This window comes from Narcine bancroftii, chromosome 4, assembly GCF_036971445.1.
Source record: "Narcine bancroftii isolate sNarBan1 chromosome 4, sNarBan1.hap1, whole genome shotgun sequence".
NCBI classification, from domain to species: Eukaryota; Metazoa; Chordata; class Chondrichthyes; order Torpediniformes; family Narcinidae; genus Narcine; species Narcine bancroftii.
Window position 1 is genome coordinate 56,109,165 of NC_091472.1, and position 26,677 is coordinate 56,135,841.

Here is a 26,677-nt window from a genome sequence, read left to right on the forward strand (position 1 = left end):
CTCATCAGGAACTTTAAAAAAAATTCTGAATATTTTCCACAATTTCAAAAGGATGTTGCACTGCTGAGTTCCATTGTCAAACCGATCAGGCGCTGCCTTTTGCACCATATGTAATTTAAGCGAGTTGTTAACTCTTTATCCAGTGTTCCACTCAGCTGTATTCAACAGGTTTGGCATTGTAGTTGCTCCCATTCCTTTTGCTGGGATAATTCTGGCGATGTGAGCAATGGTATGAAAGGGACGAAAAGCTTTTTCTTGAGGAGAGATAACAGTATCTTGGTTAATCATACATGGTTAATATCCTTTCCCTATGGGGATTCCAAAATCTTAGTAATCGAGACTTTTCAAACTGTTCAGACTATCTTTAACTGTATTGTTTTTTGCATTATCATATTATATGCATGCCCTTCCTATGACCAATTTAATCTCCTGGGAAATATCAAAATGAATACAAAAAAAAACCCAGAAGAAATACAATACTGGAAAATTCATCTGTGATCCCAATGGGGAACTGAAACCAGTCCAGAAGTCTCACCCTAACTATAGCTCTGACTTGTTCAATATGATCTCTTCAGCTTTAGCACTCTCTTGAAAAGACTATGCTCATTGAAATACGTGGCAGCCTGTTTCAAGCCCATTATACTCAAGGGGGAAAAAACCTCAGCTTTCAGGATTGTCATCTCGAGATCAGCCATTCTCAACATGGGCCCTAGGACACCCCTTCCCCACTTGGGGCCACAGCATATTTAAATAAAAGCCTTATTTTATTTTCACCTCACATAGCATAAGTTATATATATATTTATGTAGGGGGTAGAAGAAATATAGAAGAAACCAAAACTCTTCCATAAACTTAGAGCAGGGTGGAGCAAGAGCAAATAAGGTTGAGAATGGCTGTTCTAGACCACCCAAGCTTATTGTTTAATCAATGAGTTGACTTAAATATATTCTAATCTCTCTTTTATAATCTCTGCAAAACCTTCCTAACTCGTACACTACTCTACAGCAAAGAGAATATAAGCCATAGGATCAGTGTAGTCTATAAATCTAGATAAGTACTGATCAATTGCAACAGCAGAATAAGTCTTGACACCTAAAGTTGACAAAAATGCGGAACTGCTGCTAAAATAAATGCCTGCAGTAATTATCTATCCCCTTCAAACGAAATCGGACAGCGGAGGGCGAGGGGCCTCATGTCCCCTCGTTTTGTTCGAACAAGGCTGCCGCTGTCAGGTACCGAACTGTTAGTTTGCAACTCCCCAAGTTCTGCGGGGTGACAGGAGGTTTGATAGGTTTGCGCCTCTGGATCCGCTCCTGGCAAGGCTAGGCTGAGCTGTCGCACCAGCGCACCGTGAGCGTGTGGGCCGCACGGCTGACAACCCGCAAGCAGTTCACCCCTTCTCCCCCCCCCCCCCCCCCAACACCCCGAAAGTAGAGTCATTGATAAGTTATTCTGTTGAGCAAGGTGCAGTGTAGACGCGAGCATGTCCAATCTTTCTTGACAGCTGCTATTTGTGCAATGAACCCAGAAAGTACGGCCAAACCCGACCTTCCAAAGGATTGACTGAAGGAGGGTTTGGATCGGAATACGCCGATATACATTCTGTCCGCAGGCTTCCATTGGCCCCGTTGTGCGGCAGCGTCAGGTTGTTATTTTTAGGAAGAGCCGAGCGGAGACCCTGCGTGACCAGAGTCAGTGTGGCTGTCTGGAGATCCCGAAATTATAAACCAAGACACGTGACGGAAATTTGGCGAGCGCATTCCAAGAAGAATTGGCCAAGTGAAACCCTCAAGGCTGCTTTTGGTTTTACAATCCAAAGGGGGTTTGCGAGATCGATGGCAAACGGCGTGCGAAACATCTGCCTCAGTAGGACTTGACTCCAGCCCAGCTCAATGGGAAATCCGGCCTCCTGAAAGCATGCGGCGTTGAACTCTTCTCTGGCACTCGCTTTCTGCCGCGCGTCTCTTCTGGTTGGTTGTTCGTATGCCATGTCTGGGCTCGAGTCTGCGGAGAATCCCGCACACAGTCCGGCGAGCAGCAGCAGCGCGGACCGAGCATCTCAGGTCAGTGGAAAGTATCTGTCGCGCCGTCTGTCATGCACCGCACCGGCCATTTGTCCCTGCATGTTGTAAAGCAAGATCTGCTGTTTGGACTCTAGGACTACGGAGGAGGCGATAACAAGAAACTCCGAAGAAGGGAAAAAAACAGAATTGCTGCGCAAAGAAGTCGCAAGAAACAGACGCTGAAGGCAGATCAACTACACGAGGTATCGCGCTGAGAGACAGATGGCCCAAATAATAACTTAATTCGCGGAGAATGAAATGCGTTTAAGCTAAACTACAACACTGAATAACGAAAGCAGCGGCCCATAACCTTGAGTAAAATCGACCTTTGAGATAGCAGGAATTAAACTAACGTCTTCCCGTATCCGCGAACCAATGAAGTTGCGATTTAAATTCATCGCGGTTATTGATACTGACGGACCTGTCTGGGACTGCACTGTATTTCCAGCGCCTGCGATCGGGACCGGAGTTCGAATCCCGCGCTGCTGGTCAAGAGTTCGTACGTGTCTGCCCGGGCTTTCCCCGGGGGGCTCCGGTTTCCTCCCACCCGTTTGAAATGGACCGGGGGGGTGGAGGTTAATGGGGTGTAAATTGGGCAGTTGTACGTGCTCCCCGTGTCTGCCCGGGCTTTCCCCGGGGGGCTCCGGTTTCCTCCCACCCGTTTGAAATGCACCAAGGGTGTAAGTTAATGGAGTGTAAATTGGGCAGTACCGACTCGTGGGCCGAATCGGCCTGTTACTGCGCTGTACGTCTAAAAAAGAATAAATAGTTAATGTTTTAGGCCAGGGACCCTTTCCCACTTTTGACCCATCAATGATCACCTTATTGTCCCGCCCCAGTGGTTTGTGGACATATATTCCAAGTCCCACTTTTCATTCACATCACTCAATATTTATTCTTTTTTATTTTGCCTTCTTACATCTCCAAATTTATTGAATCAGGTTTCTCTGAATTAAATTCCATATGCCATTTTACTTCCCCATTGACAATTATGAGAAAGTTTAGATTAAATGCAATGCAAAGTAAAGATGTGTTTAATCTATATCTTGCAAGTGTCTAAAATTTTCCTCAAAATATAATACATCTTTTTGTCATCTTTCATCTCACGCCTTTTGCATTTGGTCTAAGTCGTCGATATATAGGACCAAAAAAATGCAAGCTGTTGAGTGGGGAGTCTGATGGAACCCCATAGGAATTAGTTTTCCAATAACAAAATCATCTGTTCTTGAGTTATATCTGTCATCCTTCCCATCACTAAGCTAATTTTGCAGGACCTAGGAAAAGGGATGGAAGATAACCTCAGTATGAGAAGCACCACCTCAGAAGGTCAAAAGAAGGTTGCGAGAGTGTGATTTTATTCTATTGTTCAATCCATATTTGGGTTTGAAAGTTCATAATATTGAAGATATTAGATGACCATGCATTGGAAGTTCACAGTATCTGCTCATTTAATAAAGGTCATTTATACATTCCTTATATTCAGGATTTGTATTTCCTGATTAATTTTTTGTGCTTGAAATAGGTAATAAAAAGTTGAAGGCTCTTTAAAGCTAAGCCCTGTATTTGACATACTGTATAATCATATCTAAATCACTGGCATTTTCTTATGACTAATTAGGATGAACCAATTCACAATTTCTTAGAATTTTCTGGTATGAAAGTAACATTTATGATGGAATTTTTCCCCTTGCTTGCATCTCGTAGTCATTATCAATCACTTACAAATATGGAAAAGTTTAGGTTAAATGCAATGCAAAGATGTGTTTAATCTGCCTTTTAATCAAAGTTGAAACTTTCCTCTATGGATTATATTTAAACCTGTTTGCCTGAAAAATATTCCTCACATTAACTAAGAGCAGGAAAGGTCACTCTCTCTATATATGTATCATTCATAAAATTAGACTTTGAAATATCTACTCAGAATTTTTTATTTAAGTTCAATCGAATGTCATTAACCTGAAACTGTAACTCTGTTTTCTCTGCACTGTTTAGTAGAACAGAAATGTAGTAGTAGCAGAAACAGTTTTCACTTTTATACGATACTGCCCCAGCTCTTGAAAATTTGTGACCTGTAGGACTGGAAGGAAAGATTTGGTGAAATAGCCACAGACAGACTGGCCAAATAGTCTCCTCCATGCAATAGATTTTAGGTTGGAATAAAAGGAGCATTGTTGTTCAAAGCTACACTAGTACGTGCTCAGTCTGCACCCTCTTGTGCTGGGAATTTGGTGTGTATTTCCACCCTCCCCACTGGCCATCCCACAATAAAGGATTGCCCACTGCTCAGAGTGGAGAGGCTGTTTGTGAGGTCATAGAGTCATACAGCATTTAGCCCAACTCTTCCATGCTGATGTATACTAAGCTAGTCTCTTTTGCCTGGATTTAGGATGTATAATCCTAAATCCCTAATATCGTAATTGTACCTGTTTCTAAAGTTTCCCCTGGGAGTTTGTTCTAAATATTATCTACCCTCTGTGTGAAAAAGTTGACATGGCAAGCAGCAGGATGAGAGGAATTGCAGTAACTCAGCGGTGAGATTTGGGGCTGCACGCTGATTGGCACAGTGAGTGTGGCCATTGTTGGGGAGTGACAGTACCTCCATGTGTTGGTAGATCACCTGTTTCCCATTATCTTTCACCACCACTAACTGGATGTGATGTAAGCTGCATTGAGTTTGTTATCACAGAGAAAAAGTTTCAGAGTGGGGGTGGGGGAAGAGCTGCACAGGCAAAGAAGGTGAGGGGGAGATCGCAGCTTCCACCATAACCAACTCAAAGAGAGAGTGTCACACAGGCCATCTGTCAATACATGAAGCCTGCTGGTTCCCAGCAATGAATGCACTCACATCTTAGTGCTGAGCAATTACATCTCTCTGGTCCTCACACCTAATAAATTGATTCAGTGTTTCAAATACATTTTGTGGAGGTATTGTGATCACTCACCCAGGTTCCTTGCACAGTACATCTTGATATATAATTGTGTAATAATCTATATTAATACTGATTCATTTAAAGTTCTTGTTCTGGGGAACATGTCCAGTACATCGAAGAAGGAACAAGGGTATATTCCAATTTGACATTGACCTGAATGCTAATTATGGGGTTCTGAAATGAAATATATTCTATCTCCCAGTGCTGAAAATCCTTGCCTTGAAAAACAAATATTTAAAAATGACAACTGCTCATTTGTACATTGCTAAACAACTCCCAAGTTACACATAGGATTCACTAATTCCTGTGTTAGATAAAACAGGTGTTTTGATGCAATAGATGAACTGGGAAAGTTGGCCAAGGAATGGCAGATGAAATTTAAGTTGGTCAAGTGCAAGGTGCTGCACTTTGTCACATCAACTCAGGGCAGAACTTACAAGGTGAATGCTAGGGCCCTGGACAATTTTGTAGAACAAAGAGATTTGGTGGTACAGGTGCATAGATCTATGAAAGTGGAGACACAGCTAGTCAGCATGGTGAAGGAACCAGCTGTAACATTTGCCCTCATTGGTCAGGGCACTGAGTACATGAGCAGGAATGGCATTGGTGAGACTGCACTTAGAACATAGTGCACAGCTTTAGTCACACAGCTGTCGGAAGGATTCATTAACTCGGAAAGGGTGCAGAAAAGATTTCCAAGAATTTTGCCAGGACCCGTAGGCTTGAAATATAAGATGAGGCTGGAGAGGCTGGGTGTTTTCTCACTAGAACGTGGGAGGCTGAGTGGGGGAGCTGGGGAGGTTTATAAAATTATGAATAGAACAGGTAAGGTAAATAGCCATAATCTTTTTATCCGGGATAGGGGACTCTAAAACTAGAGGGCACAGATAAAAAGGGAAAGGGGAAAGATATAAAAGAGACCTGAGGGGCACCCACATCTTACAAAGGATGGAGTGTATATGGAACAAGCTACCAAAGGAAGTGATAGAAGCGTTGATAATTGTAATGTTCATAAGACATTAATACAAGTACATGGACAAGAAATATTGTCTGTGTTTGTAAAGACCTTCTACTCAGCAGAGATAGAGTACCTGATGGCGAAATGCAGACTGTTCTATCTGCCCCAGGAATTAACAGCCTTGCTGATTGTCGCAATTTACATTCCGCCTGAAGAAAATGAGGAAGTAATGAAGGAGCTTTATGGTGCCATCTGTAAAGCTCAGGCATCCTACCCTGATGAATGGATGATTGTAGCTGGCGGCTTCAACCATGCCAACATGAAATCTGTTCTATCACGGTTTCAACAGCATGTCAACTTTGCTACCAGAGGAGAGAACAACCTAGATTGAGTGAACACCAGACCCTGGGGCCCATCGTCCCCACCTTGGATACTCAGACCACTTATCCGTCCTGAAAACCTCAGTATACAGACCATTGGCAAAACGAATGGTCAGTTCACAATAATATCAGACGTGGCTGGAGGGAGGGGCCACAGCAGCACTACAGGACTGCTTTGAGACCATGGACTGGAGCTGTTTCAGGGAGCCAGCAATCTACAGTGGCTACGTAAACATCAGTAAGTACATGAGCTCAGTGACTGGCTACATTAGTAAGTGCATCGAGGATGTCATGGAGATCAAATGCTACACAACCAGAAACCATGGTTGGATGCAGAGGCCTGTGCACTTCTCAGACCTCGTGATGCTGCCTTCTGGACAGTAGACAAGTTGGCACTAAGACCAGCTTGGCTGAACTCTCCAGTGCAATGCAAAAGGCAAAATGTGGGTACACACAGAGAATCCATAGGAGCTGTGCGACACCGGCAACATGAGGTTCATGAGGCAAGGTATCAAAACAATAACTGATCATGACTTGTGAGTCAATGACAAGGCCTCCCTTCAGGACAGACTGAGCATCTACACACAGTTCAACAAGAAAAACAGGCTGACACCTAAGAGAGCTCTATGTCCCGCTGAAGTGAGGAGAATCGTATCCAGGGTGAACCCACACAAGGCAGCAGGACTAGACAACGTACCTGGTCAGGTATTGAAGGACTGTGCAGACCAACTGACAGAAATTCTTACAGAGATTTTCAACATGTCATTGCAGCAGTCCATCATTCCCATAGGTTTCAAGACAGTCACCATCATCCCAGTACCAAAGAGGGTGATAGTAACATGCCTCAATGACCACCACCCAGTGGCACTGACTTCCATCATTATGAATGATTTTGAAACACATCGAAGCGCACCTCCCAGAGACACTGGACTCATTTCAATAAGCCTACAGATGGAATCACTCCACTGATGATGCTAGAGCCTTGTCCCTCCACTCCATTCTGACCCACCTGGAGTATAACGCCTTATATGCTGGGCTGCTGTTCATTGACCAGCTTGGCATTCAATGCTATCATACCTCAGAGGCTAGAGGAGAAGTTGTCCTCACTGAGACTCAACACCCCTCTCTGTAACTGGATTCTAGACTTCCTTACAGAGGCACCCCAGTCTGTCCGGGATGGCAGCAGAACGCTGAGCACCACCATGCTGAGCACTGGTTGGTGCACTTCAGGATTGTGTGGTCAGTCCACTCACCGTCGTGCTACTGACCCATGCCTGCAACGCCAGATCCACCTTGAACAGGGTTATCAAGTTTGCAGATGACATGACAGAAGTTGGCCTCATCAGCCACAGTGAGTTGCACTACAGAGAAAAGATGGAAAATATTATGCAATGGTGTGAGAATAACAACCTGAGTCTTAACGTGGACAAGAGATGATCATGGACTTCAAGAGAACCAGGGATGACCGCCCTTCACTAAATATTAATAGCTTGGCAGTGGAGAGAATGGAGCACTAAGTTCCTTGGAGTCCACTTACGAAGTGACTATCCTAGACACACAACATTGCCTCACTTGTTAGGAAGGCACAGCAGTGATTACACTTCCTCTGAAGGTTAATGCAGGCAAGGCTACCATTCTGTCATCTTTCCATAGAAGCTCTTTCATGACCATCCTGGCCAGCTGCATCACATTGTAGAGCATCAGATAAGAAGTCGATCCACAGGATCATATAAGTGTAAGAGGGGATCACGGAGGATCTCTCTTCTCCATCAATGTGATTTACCAGGATCATTGTTTAAGGGGATCTTGCAAAATCAGGGAGGGCCCCTACCACCCGCAAACAATATCTTCCAGCTCCTCGGGAAAGAGATACTGAATGACACCTGCCAACATTTTTCCATGCCTTGATGAAGGGCTCAGGCCCGAAACATTGGAGATGTATCTTTATCTTTGCTATATACAGGACACTGTTTGATCTGGTGAGTTTCTCCAGCTTTGTGTTTTTACTTTGACCACATTGTCTGCAGTCTTTGGTATTTTACTTTAGGCTGAGGATCATGTTCTTCCCTCAGGGAGTGAGACTGCTGAATGACTGTTGAACAGCTACAACTTTCTGCGACTCTACTATTAATTAAATAATATTTATTTTAATACACGGTATATTTCTATGTACTGTTGTATTGTTTGTCTGTATGTCTGCATGAGTTTTTGCACTGTTTTCACTGTGGACCAGAGAACACTGTTTCATCGGGTTGTACTCGTGCAATCAGTTAACAATGAACTTGAACTTGAGCCATACCTTGGTTTTTATGGCTCTAATGTCTGTAAACGATGTACCAGCCTCAATTATGTACATTGACCGAAATACTTTAATACTTTAATTTTAAATCTATAAGAATAGAAGAAATGGGAGTAGGTGTACCTTGCTCTGCTGTTCAACATCAAAACCCGAGACCACCAATCCCTTAATTCCTTTAATGCTGAAAACATTATTGACCATGTTCTTAAATATTCTCAGGCATATTTTAGGATGGAGAAAATTAAAGATTTACAACCTCTTGGCAAAACAATTTCTACTCCAATATCTCGCTCTTTATCCTGAGTACACAACTCCCAATTCTAGCCTCTCCAGATAGAACAATCTTTAAGAGATTTAAAGTGTAAAAGAAAATTGAAAATTATGAATGTAGATTCTCGTCATTTCTCTGTTCATAAAAACAATGTAGATAAAGTTTAATAGAAGTGAGAAACTATGGCAAAGGTTTTGATTGGCTGTGCATAAAGAGCAAATATGAGAAACGTCAACCCATTTTATTTTTACATATCAAGGTGCAAAATAATTCTTGATTGTGTAAAATTGAAGTTATGGGTGCGACTTGAAGCAGATGACAATGTTATCCAGTTGTTCATAGGTTGAATCGTATGATAATGACTATTAAATTGGTAATCCAGAATCAGAATTAGAATCAGAATCAGGACATGGCACGAAATTTGTTGTTTTGTGGCAGCATCACAGTGCAAACGTTTAAATAAACCACCTTATAAAAATGCTGCAAGAAAAATAAAAAGTCAAAGTAAGGCAGTGTCTGGGGTTCATTGTTCATTCATCCAGTAGGAAATATTCACGTTACCGTCATGTTGAATCTAGAGAACCAGTAAAGGCTATTCATCCCAATTAGTCCATGTATGAGGAATCAGCCATCTCTCCTCAACCCATCTCATCAAGCATGCCTCTCTGTGTGCTTACTCAGTTCTCACTTAAATGCATCGAATCTATTTTTCTTTTATACTCCCTGTGGTCATATTCTCAACACTCTCTGGAGAAAGCAGTTTTGACAAAATCCTTTATTGGATTTACCAACCCATCCCATCAAATGAAACATCTTTTCTACTCCTACCATATTAAAGCAATTCAAATTTTTAAAGTAGGCTTCAGCCTACTCTTTACAAGAAGAAAAGCCCCGTGTTATCCAATCTTTCCTGAGTTAGTTGCGGTATATCAGTTGAAGGAAGAGCAGACCATGTGCTTTTTAGGAAGTTCAATTCTTCAAGAATGTTACTACTACTAAATTCCCATCCATCAATAAGAATCTGCTTCAGTTAATTTCTGTAACCTATACTGTTTGGTACCAGTAAAACATATAATAGAACAGTCTTTTTACTCAATAATGAAGTAAAGCGAATGCAGTTTATGACTATCCCATTTTTAAAAATGCATCAAATTTTATTGGACTAATTGAAATTGAAGCTAAATGTAGAATTGTAGGATTGATGATATGATTATAACATTTCATTCCTTTGGCTTTCAATTAAGGAATTGTGAAATGCATGGTATTCATCTTTTGTACAGTATTTCCATTTAGCTGTATCACTTCGATCAAAGTGTTTTTCCAGTTGATGTGTAAAGGATTATGTGAAAGTATATTAAGAAAAGAAAATCAAACAACTCTTGCCAATATTGTGGCATGATCTATGGCTGACATCGACGATCTGGCCACAGCAATGAAGTGGGAGTCATGAAAATATCACATACATCCCAAGATGTCTGAACATCCTAAATCTGAAATCATTAATCATTGCCCTGTAACCAGGTAGGCTTTGTTTGAATGACCAGATTGAACAAGTTGATGGATTTGTTTAATGTTTTACTAATTTCTTCTCAGCATTCCACCAAGTTCCACATAGACCACAATCTGTGGGTTATATCCTTAGACTGAAATGATTGAGAGGATAAGCAGGAACAGTATATTGGACCAGAAGCCCACAACCCTTCCTTTATTGTAGTGCAATATACAAAAGTACTGGAGAGACTCAGCAGGTCATGCAGCATCTATATGAAGCATAGGATAACCCTTCAAAGTATAAGAAAAAAGCAGATAGGCACCTGAATAAAAAGGTGAGGGGAGAAGAGGAGAGGAGGAAAGAAAGGACAGGAGGAGGAGCACAGGCCAACAGGTCATATATGAATATGGATGGGAGGGCAGAAGAGAAAACAGCTGGGAAGAGATAGGGGGAGGAGATAGTTCTCTGAATGGAGAGGGAAGAGAGTAGGGAGCTGGAGCAAAAGAGTCAGGGGTAGGAAGACAGGGATAGGGAGAGGCCTAACAGAAACTGGAGGCCATGTCAATGCCATCTGGTGGGGGAGTGCCCAGAGGGAATATTAAATGTTGTTCCTCTAATTTGTGGATGGCCTCAGTTTGGTGGTGCATTAAGCCATGAACAGACACGTCAGTGTGGGAATATGGTGTGGAATTAAAGTGGTTGGCCACTGGAAGGTCTCCGTTATTGCAGCAGACAGAGTGAGGAAGCTTAACTAAAATAATCTCCCAGTCTGCGTGCAGTCTCTCCAGTGTAGAGGAGGCCACAATGGGAGCACCAGATGCAGTAGTTGACACTGGCAGATTCACAAGTGAAGTTTTGATTCTCTTGAAAGAACTGCTTTGGGCCCTGAATGCTGGTGAGGGATGTGGTGTGGCACAAGTGTAGAATTTCTTGCAGTCACAGAGGGAGGTAATGAGAGGGCGATTGATGGGAAGGGATGAGTGAATGAGGGAGTCCCAAAAGGAGCAGTCCCTGCAGAAAGTGGAAAGGGGAGGAGAGGGGAAAATGTGTCTAGTGGTGGGATCACATAGTAGGTGGTAGAAATTGTGGGGATCATATGTTAGATGTGGAAGCTGTTAGGTGAAGACAAGGGGAATCCTGATCTTGTTGCATCTAGGGGAGGAGGGCAGATGTGCGGGAAATAGAGGAGATCCCAATAAGGGCTGAGGTGATGGTAATATATGGGAAGCCATGTCTTTTGAGAAGGAGGATGTCTCAGATGTTCTGAATGGAAGACCTCACCCTGGAAACAGATACGACAGAAGCGGAAGACTTGACAGAAAGGAATAGAATCCTTACAGGGATAGGGTGTGAATAGGTGTAGTCAAGATAATTCTGGTATCTCCACATCCAACATATTATCCTCTGCAATTTTTCTGCCACGTGAAACGTGATCCCACCACCAGACATAACATCCCCTCTCCATTTCCTGCAGGGACCAATCCCTCTGTGACTCCCTTGTTCACTCATCCCTTCCCATTAACCACCCCCTTGTTACCTACCCCTGTGACCACAGGAAATGCTACACTTTCACCAACACCTCGTCTTTCATCACTATTCAGGGCCCCAAACTTTCCTAACAAGTGAAGCGCAGTTCACTTGTGAATCTACAGGAATCATCTACTGCATCCAGTGCTCTCATTGTGGCCTCATCTACATCAGGGAGATTGGACGCAGACTAGGAGATCATTTCTTTGATCTCTATCCGCCGCAATAATTGGAAACTTCCAGCGGTTGACCATTTCAATTCCACTCTCCATTCCCTCACAGAGACATCTGTCCATGGCTTCATGCATTGCCACCTGCAATTTGGAGAAAAAACACCTAATATTATGTCTGAGTCCTCTCCAACCAGATGGCATTAACCTCAACTTCTCCATTTTCTGTTAGACCCCCTACCCCATCTTTCTCTCTCTTTCCCTATCCCTTTGTCTCCTTTCCCCAGCTCCCTGCCTCCTTCCCTCTCCATTCAGAGAGCGACACCTTCTCCATCCCTGCTGCTTTCTTTTTTCCCTCCAAGTCTTTTCCTCTTATGATCAATTTCCTCCTTCCTTTGCCCTTTCTTCCATCATCTCCTCTCCTCCCCCCCACCCCACCTTTTTATTCAGGCACCTGCCTGCTTTTTGCTCTTATTTTGACAAAGGGCTGAGGCCTGAAACATTGATTCTCCTTTGTTTCCTATAGACACTACGTAACCGGCTGAGTGAGTTGCACAACAATCATAATGTCCGCAGTCTTTCCTGTTTAGCAACTTTCTCGTACTGTACACCTTCACTTTTATCTCTTATAATTTGATTAATTGAAGATGCTTAACCAGACCCTGTGGGTTTCTTTTGGTATACCACAAAGTAATATGGTTTAACTCACAGGTGCATAATCTGTGAGGTAATTTTTTTAAAAAAACCTGAGTGTTTTTCAGTAAAACATTGAGCTATTGCATATTTTACTTTTAACAGTTTACTGTTTAGATCAGCTTTCGTGACTTGGTTCACATCGTAAAATCATGGCATTGTGAAGAATTACTGCCCACTCTTTTAACTAGCTGTGCCATGTGATTTTGTTGTGCTTGGTGAAGTTGGATCTGGTTGTTTGAAAGGGAGTAATTGGTCTTGCAGGCTTAGAGTTTGTTTGGGGGAGCGAATGTTCAGGACTAACAAAACTGCATGGTGACCTAAGCTATTTTTTGTGCCCTCCTGGTTCAGGCTACCGTTCAAGATTTGTCTCTGTTGGTGCAATCATCACTGCACACTGCAAATGTCAAAGGCAATCTCTGCATAAGATCAGTGAGCAATAACTGATAGAAGAACATTGAGTTCAGAACCGATGTTTAAATCTGACCCAGATTGAAAAAGATTATTTTAAGGCTGTTAATGTTAACTGCTGAAGAAAGTGAGTTGACAGGTTCAAGTCCGTTTTCACCAATGCAAATTAACAGCACAGAATTTTGTTGTTGGAGGAGAAATCTATGAAAATTTAGACCATGAATTAATGATGTAGCAAACAATTCAAGGTGGAGGGCTGATTTATAAGCTTTGACACATGGGGGAAATTTTTAGAGTGCTTGTTTGCACCAGGAAATCACATGAATTCTCATTATTGCCTGTGGTTTTCCAGTAGTACTGCCAATGAACCAGATTCTTCTTAGGCAGAGAGAGTGAATCGGACTGTAAATTCATCTTTTACTGACATTGTCATCCTTCTCAGGGGAAATGGGAGCCTTTCAGAGAAATTATGCAAATACTGGAAATTTCTAAAAGGAAGCACAAGTTGATTAATTATACTGCCAGTTATCTTGCACAAGGTAACAGGGTTCAACTCCTGACTCATGTTAAGGATACTGAATAAATTTCGAGGAGCTGCAAACCGGCACAACTATTTATTACAGTGGATCCTCCAAGTACAGCAGACTGGAATGATCTACTGCAAGTTAATTGCATGACATCACACTAACCTTTTTTTTTAGAAGAAGGAAGGACGTTATTTATATGTACAATTGCATAGTCTTCATATTCTGTCAGACCTCCATACTGGTATTTAAGTGTGACCAATAACTTATTTCTGTTTCCCTTGTATATCTGCCAACTTTCACAAGGATTCTGAGGGCACGAGTTTTGCATCTGTCTTCACCAGGAACAGCAAAGCTTCGAAAGTAATAGTGGAGATACCTACGTTAACCACTGAGTGCACTGAGGTATTAGGAAATTATTTGTATTTAGAGTGAGTAATCCAGCAGGACTGGATGGGATGTATCCCAGAATTTTAGGGAAGTATGGGAAGAAATCACAGTAACACTGATCTGAATCTTCCAGTGCCGTTTGGATATAAGGGGTGGTGCCAGTGTACTGGAGAGTAGCAAATATTGCTCCTTTTGTTTAAAAAAAGAGTAAGGAAAGGCCCAGCAGCTAGAGGTCAATTGGATTACACTTGGGGATGGGAACATTTTTAGTAATTATAATACAGGATACAGTTAATAGGCAAGTGGAGGAAAATTGATTAATTAAGACAAGGCAACACAGATTTGTTAGGGGCAAGTGGGTGTTTGATGCTCAGTGCAGGCAGTGGGGCGTAGGCCTATTTTCATACTATACTCTCCGTACTCAAATCATGTTAAACAATTTGATAGAATTTCCTGATAGTTAAGTCCCACATCATAGGGTTATATGCAAAGTTCAAACACATGGCACCAAAGGAATATACATAATGTAAAAATGAAGTTGGCCAAGTAATGAACAACAAAGTTTTGTAATGACTAGTTGTATTTTGAACTGGGAAGGTGAATTAAATAGTAGCATTTCCCTGAGATCAAAGTCAGAACCATTGGTGCATTAATCCTTATTAATGATATAGACTCGGAATGTAGAATACAATTTTTAAGTTTAAGTTCATGGATATTCATCACATTATACAGCAGAGAAAGAGCCTCTTTGACCCAACTCGTCCATGCTGTCTAAATGTCCATCTTTGCTAATCCCACCTGCCTGCACTTGTCCCATATCCCTCCAAACCAGTGGTTTCAACCTTTTTATTTCCACTGACATGACCTATGGCCCTGTGGTTAGTAAGGGATTACTTAAGGTGGTATGTGACTGGAAAGAAAAAGGTTGAGAACCACTGCTCGAACCTGCCAAAAAGCCTTTTGAACAATGTAATTGTACCTGTCTCAGCTACTTGCTCTGGCAACTCATTCCATAAATTTACCAAACTTCAATCTCCTTTAAATATTTTCCCTTTCACTTGAAGCCTATGCCTTCCACTTTTAAACCCCCTCTCCTGGGAAAAAATACCTTATCCATGCCCTCACAGTTTAGAACCTCTAAAAGGTCACCCCTCTGCCCCTCCTTATAATTCAAGCCCTACAGTCCAGGTAGCATTCCTGTGAATCTTTTTTGTCCCCTTTCTAATTAATCACTCCTTAAAGAAGGGCTTAGGCCAGAAATGTCAGTAATATATCTTTACCTGCGATAGAAGCTATGAGACAAGGCTGAGTTCCCCCAGCATGTATGCTTTTACTGGTTCCTTTGATAAGTATATCAACTGAAGCCTCTGGACAGATTATATAGTTGAAGGTTGTTTAATTTGGAGGAGTGGTTAAGAACTAATGCTCACAGATACAAAATAAGGTGGAAGAGAATTTAGAGTGACAAGAGGGCAAACTTTGTTATGCACATGTGATTGGAATCTATAATATCCTGCCTACAGATATAGAGGAAGCAGGTTCAATTCTGTCCTTCAATAGAGAATTGGATAAATGTATAATGATGAAAAATTTTCCAAGATCATGTAGGAAGGGCTGGGTGTGGAATTAGTGAGTTGCTTTGGTAGAGGCCAGCACGGGCATGATGGACCAAGTAGCCTCCTTTGCTGGTGAACTAAGAGAACTGATTATTGATCTGAGGATTCACAGAATCTTGGCCTGTCTGGTCCCACTTCTGTTGTTTATTTATGTTCTATAACGATATGCTTGTGCTTTAGAAATAATGATTCGCCCCTTAGTTACTTGCTTTTCAAAAATAATTGTTACAAGCCCAGAGGACCCCAAAACCCAGCAGCAACAGATATTCACCAAGACAAATGGTTACTTAAACAAAAGTTGCTTTTAATTATTTTTAAACTTGAAAACAGAATCACACTTTAACTTATCACTATTGACTTAACTAACCTAACTTAACCCCCTTCTAATTCTAAGTGCACGTGTATGTAATGTGTGTGTAAGTTCAGAAAAGTTCTTTGATTCACAGTCCAATCTCACTTTTCATTCCTCCAAGTCCACTGGTTGCAGGCAATTCTTATACTGTGCACAGAACTTAACATTTATAAAGTTCACTAGGCTTTGGCTTGAAAGGTAAATGGTTACTGCTCAGGAAGGTTCTTGTCAGTTTTCAGAGAGGGATTTGTTGTTCCAGGACATCCACAACTGATTTACTTCCATCAGCCACTTCAGTGACTTGCTGACAAAACTTTCCCCCTCAAAGTTCTCCAGATGATAACCTCTTTCTTTCAAGTCACCACAGAGTTCATTTTTGTTTCTCTTATTTCAAGTGAAACATTAAACAGTTAGTCCTCCCCTCCTGCATGAACCACAAGGGCTTTGACCAGGGTGAACTTAGAACTCACAACCATCTTCCAAATGGGGTTTCCACAAGCTTGCCAGCTTGTCCTGTTCCAGTCCCAGCTGCTGTTGCTGACTGTATCACTATCTCACACAGGGAGAAAGCCTGTTTTACTCTCTCTGCTTGCAAAACCACATGATCCTCTTAGAACAACAAGTTCCCTTCCAGACAGAATGTGGCTCTGACAAGCTCTTTCATCTGTTGCCTTTTTAGTGAAGTCTCTTGGGGACTCTCCAAAGCTTTTGCAAAGGCTCTGAGGCCCCGACATTAGCATTAGCAGAGTTCCAATATTATATATAAGATCTGTTTTAAAGTGTTTGTATGTGACCTACACTAACAAACCCTGCCCCAATTTATCTCCCAAAAACATATCTATATTCCATCAAGCTCTTTCATCTGTTGCCTTTGTTCATGTTTAGCCTGAATTTTGCAGTTTCTTTGGCATCTTCAAAAGATTGACGTTGTAATAATTGCATAGGCTTTCATTTGCCATCTTTTTTAGTATTTTAATTCACCTGTCTTTCAAGAACATTTTCTGTAATAGTATGGATCAAGTTGATTTACATGTAACCTTATTATCCATTTTGTACCAAATGGATTCTTGGTGCCAGTGATATCAACAATGATGGAGCACTCTTTGATCTCAATTTTTCCTTCATGTATCAGACCAGGTTCAGTAGTCTCATTGCCTTCAAGGTAGGTATATACAATACCTTGGGTTCACGACAGGCACAAATTTTGATGCTGAAAATATCTTTGAAGAAGTCCTGAGTGATTTTACATGGGAGGTTTTTTTAAATGTTCTGCAATTTCCTTGTCCCTCATTCCCCAGATTACTTCCTTGGCTTCATGCTTTGTCAAACTTGACAGCTTGTTCCAATTGTTTGTTCCCATGAGCTTCAATGATCTTTCCAATGATTCCTCAGTTACAAAGTTCATAAAACTTCAGAGACCCAAAGAAATAAATTTCCTGTAAGTCCCGATCTAGAAGTTTTTTTCAGAGTGCATATTTGTTTCCTCAAATGTCACACTTCTATCAAAGTTCAAGTTCATTAAAGTCAAGCCATTCTACCAGTACATCCCAACAAAGTAGCGCTCTCTGGTCCACGGTGCAGAATGTTCGAGGGTGTAGGTCATTTGGGCATGTGGGCCAAATGGGCCTTTTCCCATGTTTCATTTTTTATCTTTATGTTTAAATCTTTTTCCCACTTTTGTTTGGGTTTATAGCTTATTTCATCATTTTCCTTCTCTTGCAGCTTGATGTACATGTTCATTATAAATCTTTTTATTACCATAGTGTCTGTAATCACATATTCAAAGTTGCTTCCTTCTGGTAATCTCAGTCTATTTCCCAATTTATCCTTTAAGTAGGCTTTCAGTTGATGGTATGCAAACATTGTACCATGAGTTATTTCATATTTGTATTTCATTTGTTCAAATGTTAATAAATTATTTCCCAAAAAAACAAATTTCTATTCTTTTAATTCCTTTTCTCTCCCATTCTCTAAAGCAGGGGTGTCAAACTCAAATACACAGAGGGCCAAAATTAAAAACTTGGACTAAGTCGTGGGCCAAACTAAATATTTATTGAAAATTTTCAACAACATCTGTATGTTTTCTCTTCTTTCAACATATGTAATGTTAAACTTTTTCTTATTAAAATAAATGTTTAATAATAGTTTTGGTTAAACTCTTTCCAGAAGAAGCATTAACAAATGTTCGAAGTCCAAAATCATTTTTTTTCTCCCCATACTAGCGTCCCACCATACGTAAAAAAACCACAAGCCCAACACTTCATCTTACTTTCTTCATTTGTTCACTTAAGTGTTTCCCTTCTTTTCTCTCCATGAACTTTCAGCCACCACATTATTCAATAAATAATATTTCTCTATAGCCTTTAAGCTCCTTTTAAATGTATTTTTTTTTCCACAAGCCAACAAGTAAAAAAAATAACAACTTGCTTTAATGAAAATCCAATCTTTCAACTATGAACAGTCCAAAGTTAACCAAAGAAAATATTAATCCAAGCTTAGCTTGCTACACTGTGATTTACTCTGATGCACCTGGGTCTAAACCAGATACTTGGCATCTCTTCTTAAGATGCAAGTTCATCAAACTCTGGGGTCAGAGTTTGTCTCCCACCTGTCTTGAAAGGTCCTGTTTTCTGTCTTTCGTTTGGCCATTTTTCGTAAGGGGTTTATTACATGTGAGTTGGGCGACAGGTCGCAGATGCTAATGAAAGTAAAGAGAGGAGGTGGGGGCGATTAGCGGGCTGACGGGCCGGCGCCAACGCATTTGCAAAGCATTCTGGGATTTGTAGTATTAGCTGTGCATGTGCTATACTGGCGCGGCGGCCAGCGGGTCAGCTCTAATACATATTTGATATGATCTTGCGGGCCAAATATAATTATATCACGGACCAAATTTGGCCCGCGGGCCTGAGTTTGACATGTGTGCTTTAAAGGAAAGGTTATCTATTGTAAAAGGGATTTGCTGATTTTGCATCAATAATAATTTTGGTATTTGGTAATTTGTTTTTTTCCTTTCTAAGTGAATCTTCTTCCATATATTAAGTAAATGATGCAATACTGGTGAGCTTTTATATATACCAGCTTTTCATCCTACTTATAAAGTATATGTTCCAGTACCTTCTCCCCTATTTTATCTAGCTCTATCTTAATACAATCTGATTTTTCCCTTGTCTGATAAAAATCTGATAAATACCTTAATTGTGCTGCTCTATAATAATTTTTAAAGTTTGGTAACTGCAAACCACCTTGGTTGTACCATTCTGTTAATTTATCTAACGCTATCCTCGGTTTCTCCCTTTTCCATAAAAATTTCCTTAATATTCTCTTTAGTTCATTAAAGAATTTATCTGTTAAGGGAACTGGTAACAATTGAAATAAATATTATATCCTAGGGAAGACATTCATATTAATGCAATTTACCCTCCCTACAACGTTAGCGGTAATTCTTTCCAATGTTCTAAGTCTTCCTGCAATTTCTTTATTAGTGGTTGATAATTTAATTTGTACAAGTGGCTTAAATTATTATCTAATCTAATACCTAGGTATCAGATTGCTTGTGTTTGCCATTTAAATGGTGATTCTTTTTTTAAATTATGTATAATCCGCATCACTCATTGGCATCACTTCACTTTTATTTGCGTTGATCTTGTACCTCGATATTTCTCCCTATTCCCTCTATTTCTTATGTAGTTCTTTTATTGATATTTCTGGTTCTGTTAAGTATACTATGATGTCATCTGCAAATAAACTGATTTTATGCTCCTCCTTTATTTTTATCCCTTTTATTTTCTGTTCTTATCAGTTCTGCCAATGGTTCTATTGCTAAAGCGAACAGTGATGGAGATAGTGGACATCCCTGCCTAGTTGACCTACTTTATTTAAATTGGTTCGATACATATCCATTTACTGTTACCTTCGTCAATGGTCCATTATATAATGCTTTAATCCAATTAATATATTTTTCTGGTAGATTGAACCTCTGTAATACTTAGAATAAATAATTCCATTCTACTCTGTCAAAGGCTTTTTCTGCGTCTAAAGCCACAGCCACTGTTGGCTTCTTGTTTCCTTGAACTGCGTGAATTAGATTAATAAGTTTACAGACATTATCCGCTGTTCGTCTTTTCTTGTGGTTTTATCAGTTTGTTTTGGTCCTCTTCTTGCAATTTCAGCAGTTCAATTTTAGCCTAAAACTCTATTTTATCATCTTTCTCCTTGTTCTCAGTTTGGTATAATTGTTTATAAAATTGCTTAAAGTTCTCATTAATCTCCATTGGATTATATGTCATTTGTTTGTCCTTTTTCCTTGATGCCGTCTATTCAATTTCTGAGGAGTAATATACAATTGATGTGAAAATTATAATCAAGTTATCTTTATCGTACATTAATAGTATTTGTCATAACTTGCCAGTCTTGTTGATCTGTTATTGTGTCCAAATCTGGTTCCCATCTTTGTTTTGAATTAAACAAACCTACTGTTTGGAGTTTTATTATCCTAGGTTTTGTGGATGGTGGTAACATGTGAGTGCTGTTTTGTCATTATGTTATGGAGTTGTACAGCATGAGAATATGCTCTCTGGCTCAGTTTGTCCATGCCTACTAAGTTGACAAATACAATGTTAGAAAGTGTACGGTCATGCACTTTGAAAGAAGGAATAAAAGAGTAGACATTCCTTAGATGGAAAGAAAATTCAAAGGAACTTGGGAGTCTTCATGCAGGATACCCTAAAGGTTAGCCTCCAGGCTGAGTCGGTGGTGAAGAAGGGGAATGCAATGCTGGAGTTCATACCTAGAGGAATAGGATAAGAACAAGGATGTGATGTTGAGGCCTCATCTGGAGTATGGGGTACAGTTTTGGACTCCTTATTTAAGAATGATTCCTGGAAAGAAGGGATTAGCATATGACAGCTCTTGGACTATACTCCTTGGAGTTCAGAAGAATGAGGGGAGATCTCCAAGAAGCATTTTGAATGTTAAAAGGCCTGGACAGAGTAGATGTGGCAAAGTTGTTTCCCATGGTAGGGGAGTCTAGGATAAGAGAGCAAAACTTCAGGATTGAATGGTGCCCATTTCAAACAGAAATGTGAAGAAATTTCTTTAGCCAGAGAGGGGTGAACCTCTGGAATTTTCTACCACGGGCAGCTGTGGAGGCCAGGTTGTTGGGTGTATTTAAGGAAAAGATTAATAGATGTCTGAATAATCAGGATATCAAAGGTCATTGTGAAAAAGCAGGGGAGTGGGACTGAGTGTGAGAATGGATCAGCTCATGATGGAATGGTGGAGCAAACTAGAAGGGCCAAATGGGCTACTGCTCCTATATCTTATGGTCCACCTAAGAGAATTCCAAATGCATGCATTTGCCCCATATCCCCCAAAATATTTTCCACCCATGTTCCTGTTTAAACTCCTCTTAAATACTGCTACTGTACCCATCTCCACCACTTTCTCTGGCAGCTCCAAATATCTACCACCCTCTGTGTGAGAAAGGTGCCCCTCAGGTTGCTTTTAAATCTTTCCCCTCTCACCTTAAATCTTTAAGCTTCCCTCTCCTGGGAAATAGAGCATGATTATTTACCTTAGGTATGCCCCTCTTTCCTATAGCTGGACAACCAAATTGTGCAGAATAATCCGGGCAGTCTTACAAACATCTTGTACAGTTGGTACACAATGTCCAGCTCCTCTATTTAAAGCCTTGGCTGATGAAGACAAGCATGACAAATGCTTTCTTCACCACTCTTCCTATTTAGATCATGGATCTATGCCCCTGTACCCCTAGGCCTCTCTGTTTTACAATGTGCTTCAGGGCCCTACCACAGTGTAAGACCTGACCTGATTCAACCTATTGGTCTCATCCACAAATTTATTAAATATGTTAACTATATTGTCAGCCAAGTCTTTAATATGGATGTCAAACAGCAGTGGACACACCACAAACCCCTATGGCACACTACTGGTCACAGGCCTCCAATCTGAATACAACCCTCCTCTACCATCCTCTCTCTGCTACCATCGCATCAATTTTGTATGCATTGGTCAGCTCACACTAATCCCTAAATGATCCAATATTCCGCACTAGCCTAGTATTCACAACTTTCTCAACTCTCTGCCTTCTATTGGTTAACTAATGCTCTATCTATACCAATACATTACCCCAACTCTATGCATCCTTTTCTTATGGTTAAGTCTTTTATGTGGCACCTCTTCAATGGCTTCTGAAGATCCAAAAGTACAACATCCACCTGTTCCCCTCTATCCACTGTGTTCATTAGATCCTCAATTAACTACAGTAAATTTGTCAAGTTCTATCCAGGTATCTCGCCATTTCTTCCTTGACATTTGCCAACTGGTCTAGAGTTACCTGCCTTCTGCCTACTTCCTTTTTAAACAGTAGCATTTGCTGTCTTCTAATGTTTTGCTTTCCTGCCAGAGTCCAGAGAATTTTGGTAAATTGCCACAAACAGCTCTACCATATCTTCTGCCAGTTCTTTCAGTATCCTGAGATGCATTTCATTGGGACCAGTGGACCTACCTGCCTTTAGAGGCACTAGTTTGCTTAGTACTATCTCTGTAGTGATAGCAGTGTTAAGAGTGTTATGTGCATTTTCTATAGCATATGTTAAATAGGATCCTTCTTCTGCATCTCTTCCTAGCTGATCAAAATAGCACAGGCAGTAAACAGAGAATGAAGTATTCTCTTAACCAAAGGAAGAATGGAAGACAGGACTTTTGAAACTGAGAGTAAACTGTAATATTCTGTCAACAAGTGAAACCTGAAAAATAAAAAAAAATGATGGGGGAAATATAAAATAAAAACAGAGAACAATCTGAAGAATTTACCTTCCTTCTTTGGTGCAGTGGATAATTATCTAATCTCTAAAACGAAAAGATAGACAATGAGTGGTTGAAAATCCATGCCACCAGCCCTTCCACTAAGAGCACGATAATGCCCACTGATGGTCTCCAATGCAGATCCTGCCAGAATGTGAGCATTACTGAGAGGCCACCTTAATAACATGGAGTATCCCTGTGCACTTGCCTGCCCCATCCTTCTAGAAATTATCCATGAAAGAAAAACGTACAACCATGCACTTGTTTTTAAAAAATCCATATCTTCTCAGGTGATTTATTTTGCCCAAAATGGCCCACATCCCACCGTCCTCTTGAATTCTTGCATACTGGTATTTGTATCATGTGATCTGACAAGTCCCATCAAGTCTATGCTTGGCAAACCTAATCTAATTCCACCATGGGAAGTTGGGAATTTCTGTTGAACCATTTCTGACTCAGGTCCCAGAATCTTCACACCCCAGAATTTTCAGAGTTGTTGATATACTCACATCAGGTTTCATGCCAAAATCAAAACAAAGAAGCTGGACACAGAAAAAGCTAATTGTCTATGCAAAAATCTGATCCAAAAATTGGTACGGATTTCTTCATTGAAAACTGCTTATTCTATTTTTTTTAGAAAATTCCCTTCCTCTTTCATTTTCGCAGTTCATTCTCCTTCTCTGTCAATGACCCCTGGATCACTATCATTTCTCACCATGCTTCTTATAATTGCTTAGATAAAACTTATTACTTACTTAGAGGGTGGGGATTTCTATTTGTGTGCATTCTTTATTTCTAATAACCATTGCACACATCCAAGCAATTTGCTTGTGAAACTCAACTCTGAAATTGGCATGAAAGAATCCAAGCCCACAGAAGGCTCTGACCCCAAATTCCTTTTGTTTTTTTTTTAAACTTTGGCTCTGTAAGATTGCATTCCCGGGCAACTTTGAAGCTAATTTTAATGATAAATATTCTTTAAGCGTACCCATTTTGAGTTCCTCTTCTTTAAGACTTGTTTTTGTTTCCACAGGAATATGAAGGGCTGGAACAGGAAAACACAGCTCTAAAAAGGGAAATAAGGAAACTTAGTGAAGAAGTGAAACATTTATCAGATGCTTTAAAAGATCATGAACGAGCATGTCCAATGATACGCTGTACCATGAACTTTGCCACAACGCCCAGATCTCACCCTAATATAATCGCCAGTTGTCTGTCATGTGAAGGACAAAGTGGAGTCTCATAGATGGTCTAAACATTGATTTTTTTAAAAATTGGTATTTTTTTAAGAAAAGTTATGATATATAAATTTTTTAACGACTTTGATTCTTGTACGGTACCAAGAGAATCCTGAAAACATTATGCTTGGGCCATATTGTGACCTATATGATGCTGCTGTAGTCTGGACATTGTATGGCATGTCTAAGGATACAGATTTTGCAAGTTTATTGCCCAGTGTGTAAATTCTGCTTAGCTTAATCTATTGAACAGGAAGAAAGTATTTTGAAAATGAACAGCTTTTTAACATTTTTTCTGACATTTTAGTGATATATTTGTCACAAATCAAATAGAATGTTTTCAAATTTCTCACGACTTATGAATCTGAAATGGAATACATTGTGGCACAGGCTCTCAGAAATCTTAATTTTAAGCATATGTAATCCAAAGTGACCAAAAAATGGTTGTCATAAACTTTGTGATCATGAGCTTTCGAGCCTTTCGCTGTATGGGTGTTCCAGTTCCTCTAAAGCATGAAGGAAACAAGCCATCAGGATCGTGCACTAAATGAAGTGAGGTAGTGACTCAGAATTGCCTCTAAATAGCCTAGAATAATTCATCTTATATCTCATCAGTGACGGTAATGAGGAAGAGCATTCAACATCTCCTGAAAGTGATGCTACCTTTCTACAAAATAAATTGTTTCCTTATCTTTGAAGGACCCTTCTAATTTAAGTGTTGCTTTACAGCTGAAACCCAACATTACTGGAAGCAAAACACAAAAGTCTGCAGATATGTGGCCCTGATGTCATGGTTGCACGGATTGAGCAACCTCTCATGATGATCCACCAGGGTTCCATAAATTCAGATGTCTAATTATGACGTTTGCCACAACACCCTTTGTAATCAACCCATTAGTCATTTAAAACTTTCCTCTATTATTTACCATAAATGGGTTAATTCTTTCAATTTCAAAGAAACAAAAGAAAATTCAACTGAATTTATATTCATACAATGGTATTTTACAACTGAAGTTATCAGCAGAACCAAACAATATAAACTGTTATATTTCAATTAATTATTTTAATTTTTGAAAATCTTTGATATGCATGACTCTCTATTGTGGCCTTTTTGGATTGTATCAATTGCTGTGGATTTTTTGATGTCTTTGTTTAGCATATTGACATTGTTTGACTTTCTTTATATTAAAAAGTAGATGAACATGTCTCAGTGGTTTCCAGAAATGCAACTGGTTGCAGTGAACTGACAAGTTGAATTCTTACTCTTTTACCATCTCCCAAAGGAGCAAACAGCCACTCACAACATCAGAATCCTTTCAAATTAAGCACAGTGGAAATTTGCTTCACCAAACAAGGTTGATTGTTAAATTAGATGGCTTTTTTGCAAGCATATATTTTCTTCTGTGACATTTGTTGAAAAGTCAGAAATTTTGGGGGAAGGAATCAATTTGTTTTGACTTTGGTTGTAGGTGCATCCACAGTAAAAGTTCACTTTGAATATGGCAAGTAAGCATTTTTCATATCTTTGCCTGGAGATAAAGTCGCTAATTGCAACGCGAGTGGTGATGCCTGCAATAAAATATGTTTTAATGGTTATTATTGTCTTTTTCAACTTTATCTATAAAATGTATTTATAACATGACTTTGTCTTCAGACATGATTCTATGCTATTTAATTGCTGTCAGCTATGAAGCTTAAGAATTCTAGAACAGAAGGAGAAGTGAAGAAAATGTTTCATCTTGTGGAATATTCTATAACTAGAGTTCATTGTTTGACAATAACACTGGACAAAATGAAGTACAGAGACAACATAGGCATTGAGTGCCATTGGCATTCATATGAAATTTGTTCAATTTCACTAGTATTATGAGCTCCCATTTTAGTAAAATGGGATTATCACTGTAAGGGATAGTATAAACAGGAGGGACTGAATGGTCATAGTTAACAAATCACAGCTCAGCGATAATTCGATATGTTGGAAGAACTGAGGGAATGTTTGTCACGGTCTGTTCCAGAATTCTATACCTTTGCAAAGACATTGTGATTTTGCAAAGGGAGAACCACGCTGACTGCTGAAGAGAACACAGCCTTTTGAAGCAACTCTTGTGGCCAGCACACTTACCACCACACAACTGTAGAAATTTGCCAGGGTTTCTGGTGTCATACCAAATCTCTGCAAACTCCTGAGGAAGTAGAGACGCTAATGTGCTTTCTTCAGGATGCCTTCAGTGTGTTCACAAACTGATCCAAGAGTTGTAAGTAAGAGTTGTAATAAATGGATAGATTTTCATTAATTCTGGCATGAAGCTTCAATATACAAGATTTATTTTAATCATCACGTGGAGTGAGTTCTTTGAGTACTTCAATAGTTTTCAATATATTCTGTTAGATCTTGTAAATGTTCATTTTGAAACCTATGTAAAGCTAGTGTACTTTACTGGTTACAAATAGGACAGTATATTAATTTATATCTTTTCAGTTTGATGTAAAACTGTAATCTATGTATTTAATATATATATTAATGCATGTGCCTGATAT

The 26,677-nt window shown here is 40.0% G+C and overlaps 1 protein-coding gene across 2 annotated transcripts; it reads left to right on the forward strand.

Annotated features, from left to right (window-relative positions):
- The first annotated feature begins 1,239 nt into the window (after positions 1–1,239).
- Positions 1,240–25,735, forward strand: batf3 (basic leucine zipper transcription factor, ATF-like 3). Of its 2 annotated transcripts, XM_069931333.1 has the most exons (4): positions 1,240–2,063; positions 2,159–2,266; positions 14,025–14,123; positions 23,935–25,735. In XM_069931333.1, exons 1-4 carry the CDS (start codon positions 1,989–1,991, stop codon positions 24,145–24,147), a joined length of 495 nt encoding a protein of 164 aa, XP_069787434.1. In that variant the 5' UTR covers positions 1,240–1,988; the 3' UTR covers positions 24,148–25,735. The 2 variants fall into 2 exon arrangements, with proteins under 2 accessions (XP_069787434.1, XP_069787436.1); XM_069931335.1 differs by lacking the exon at positions 14,025–14,123.
- The last annotated feature ends 942 nt before the right edge of the window (positions 25,736–26,677 follow it).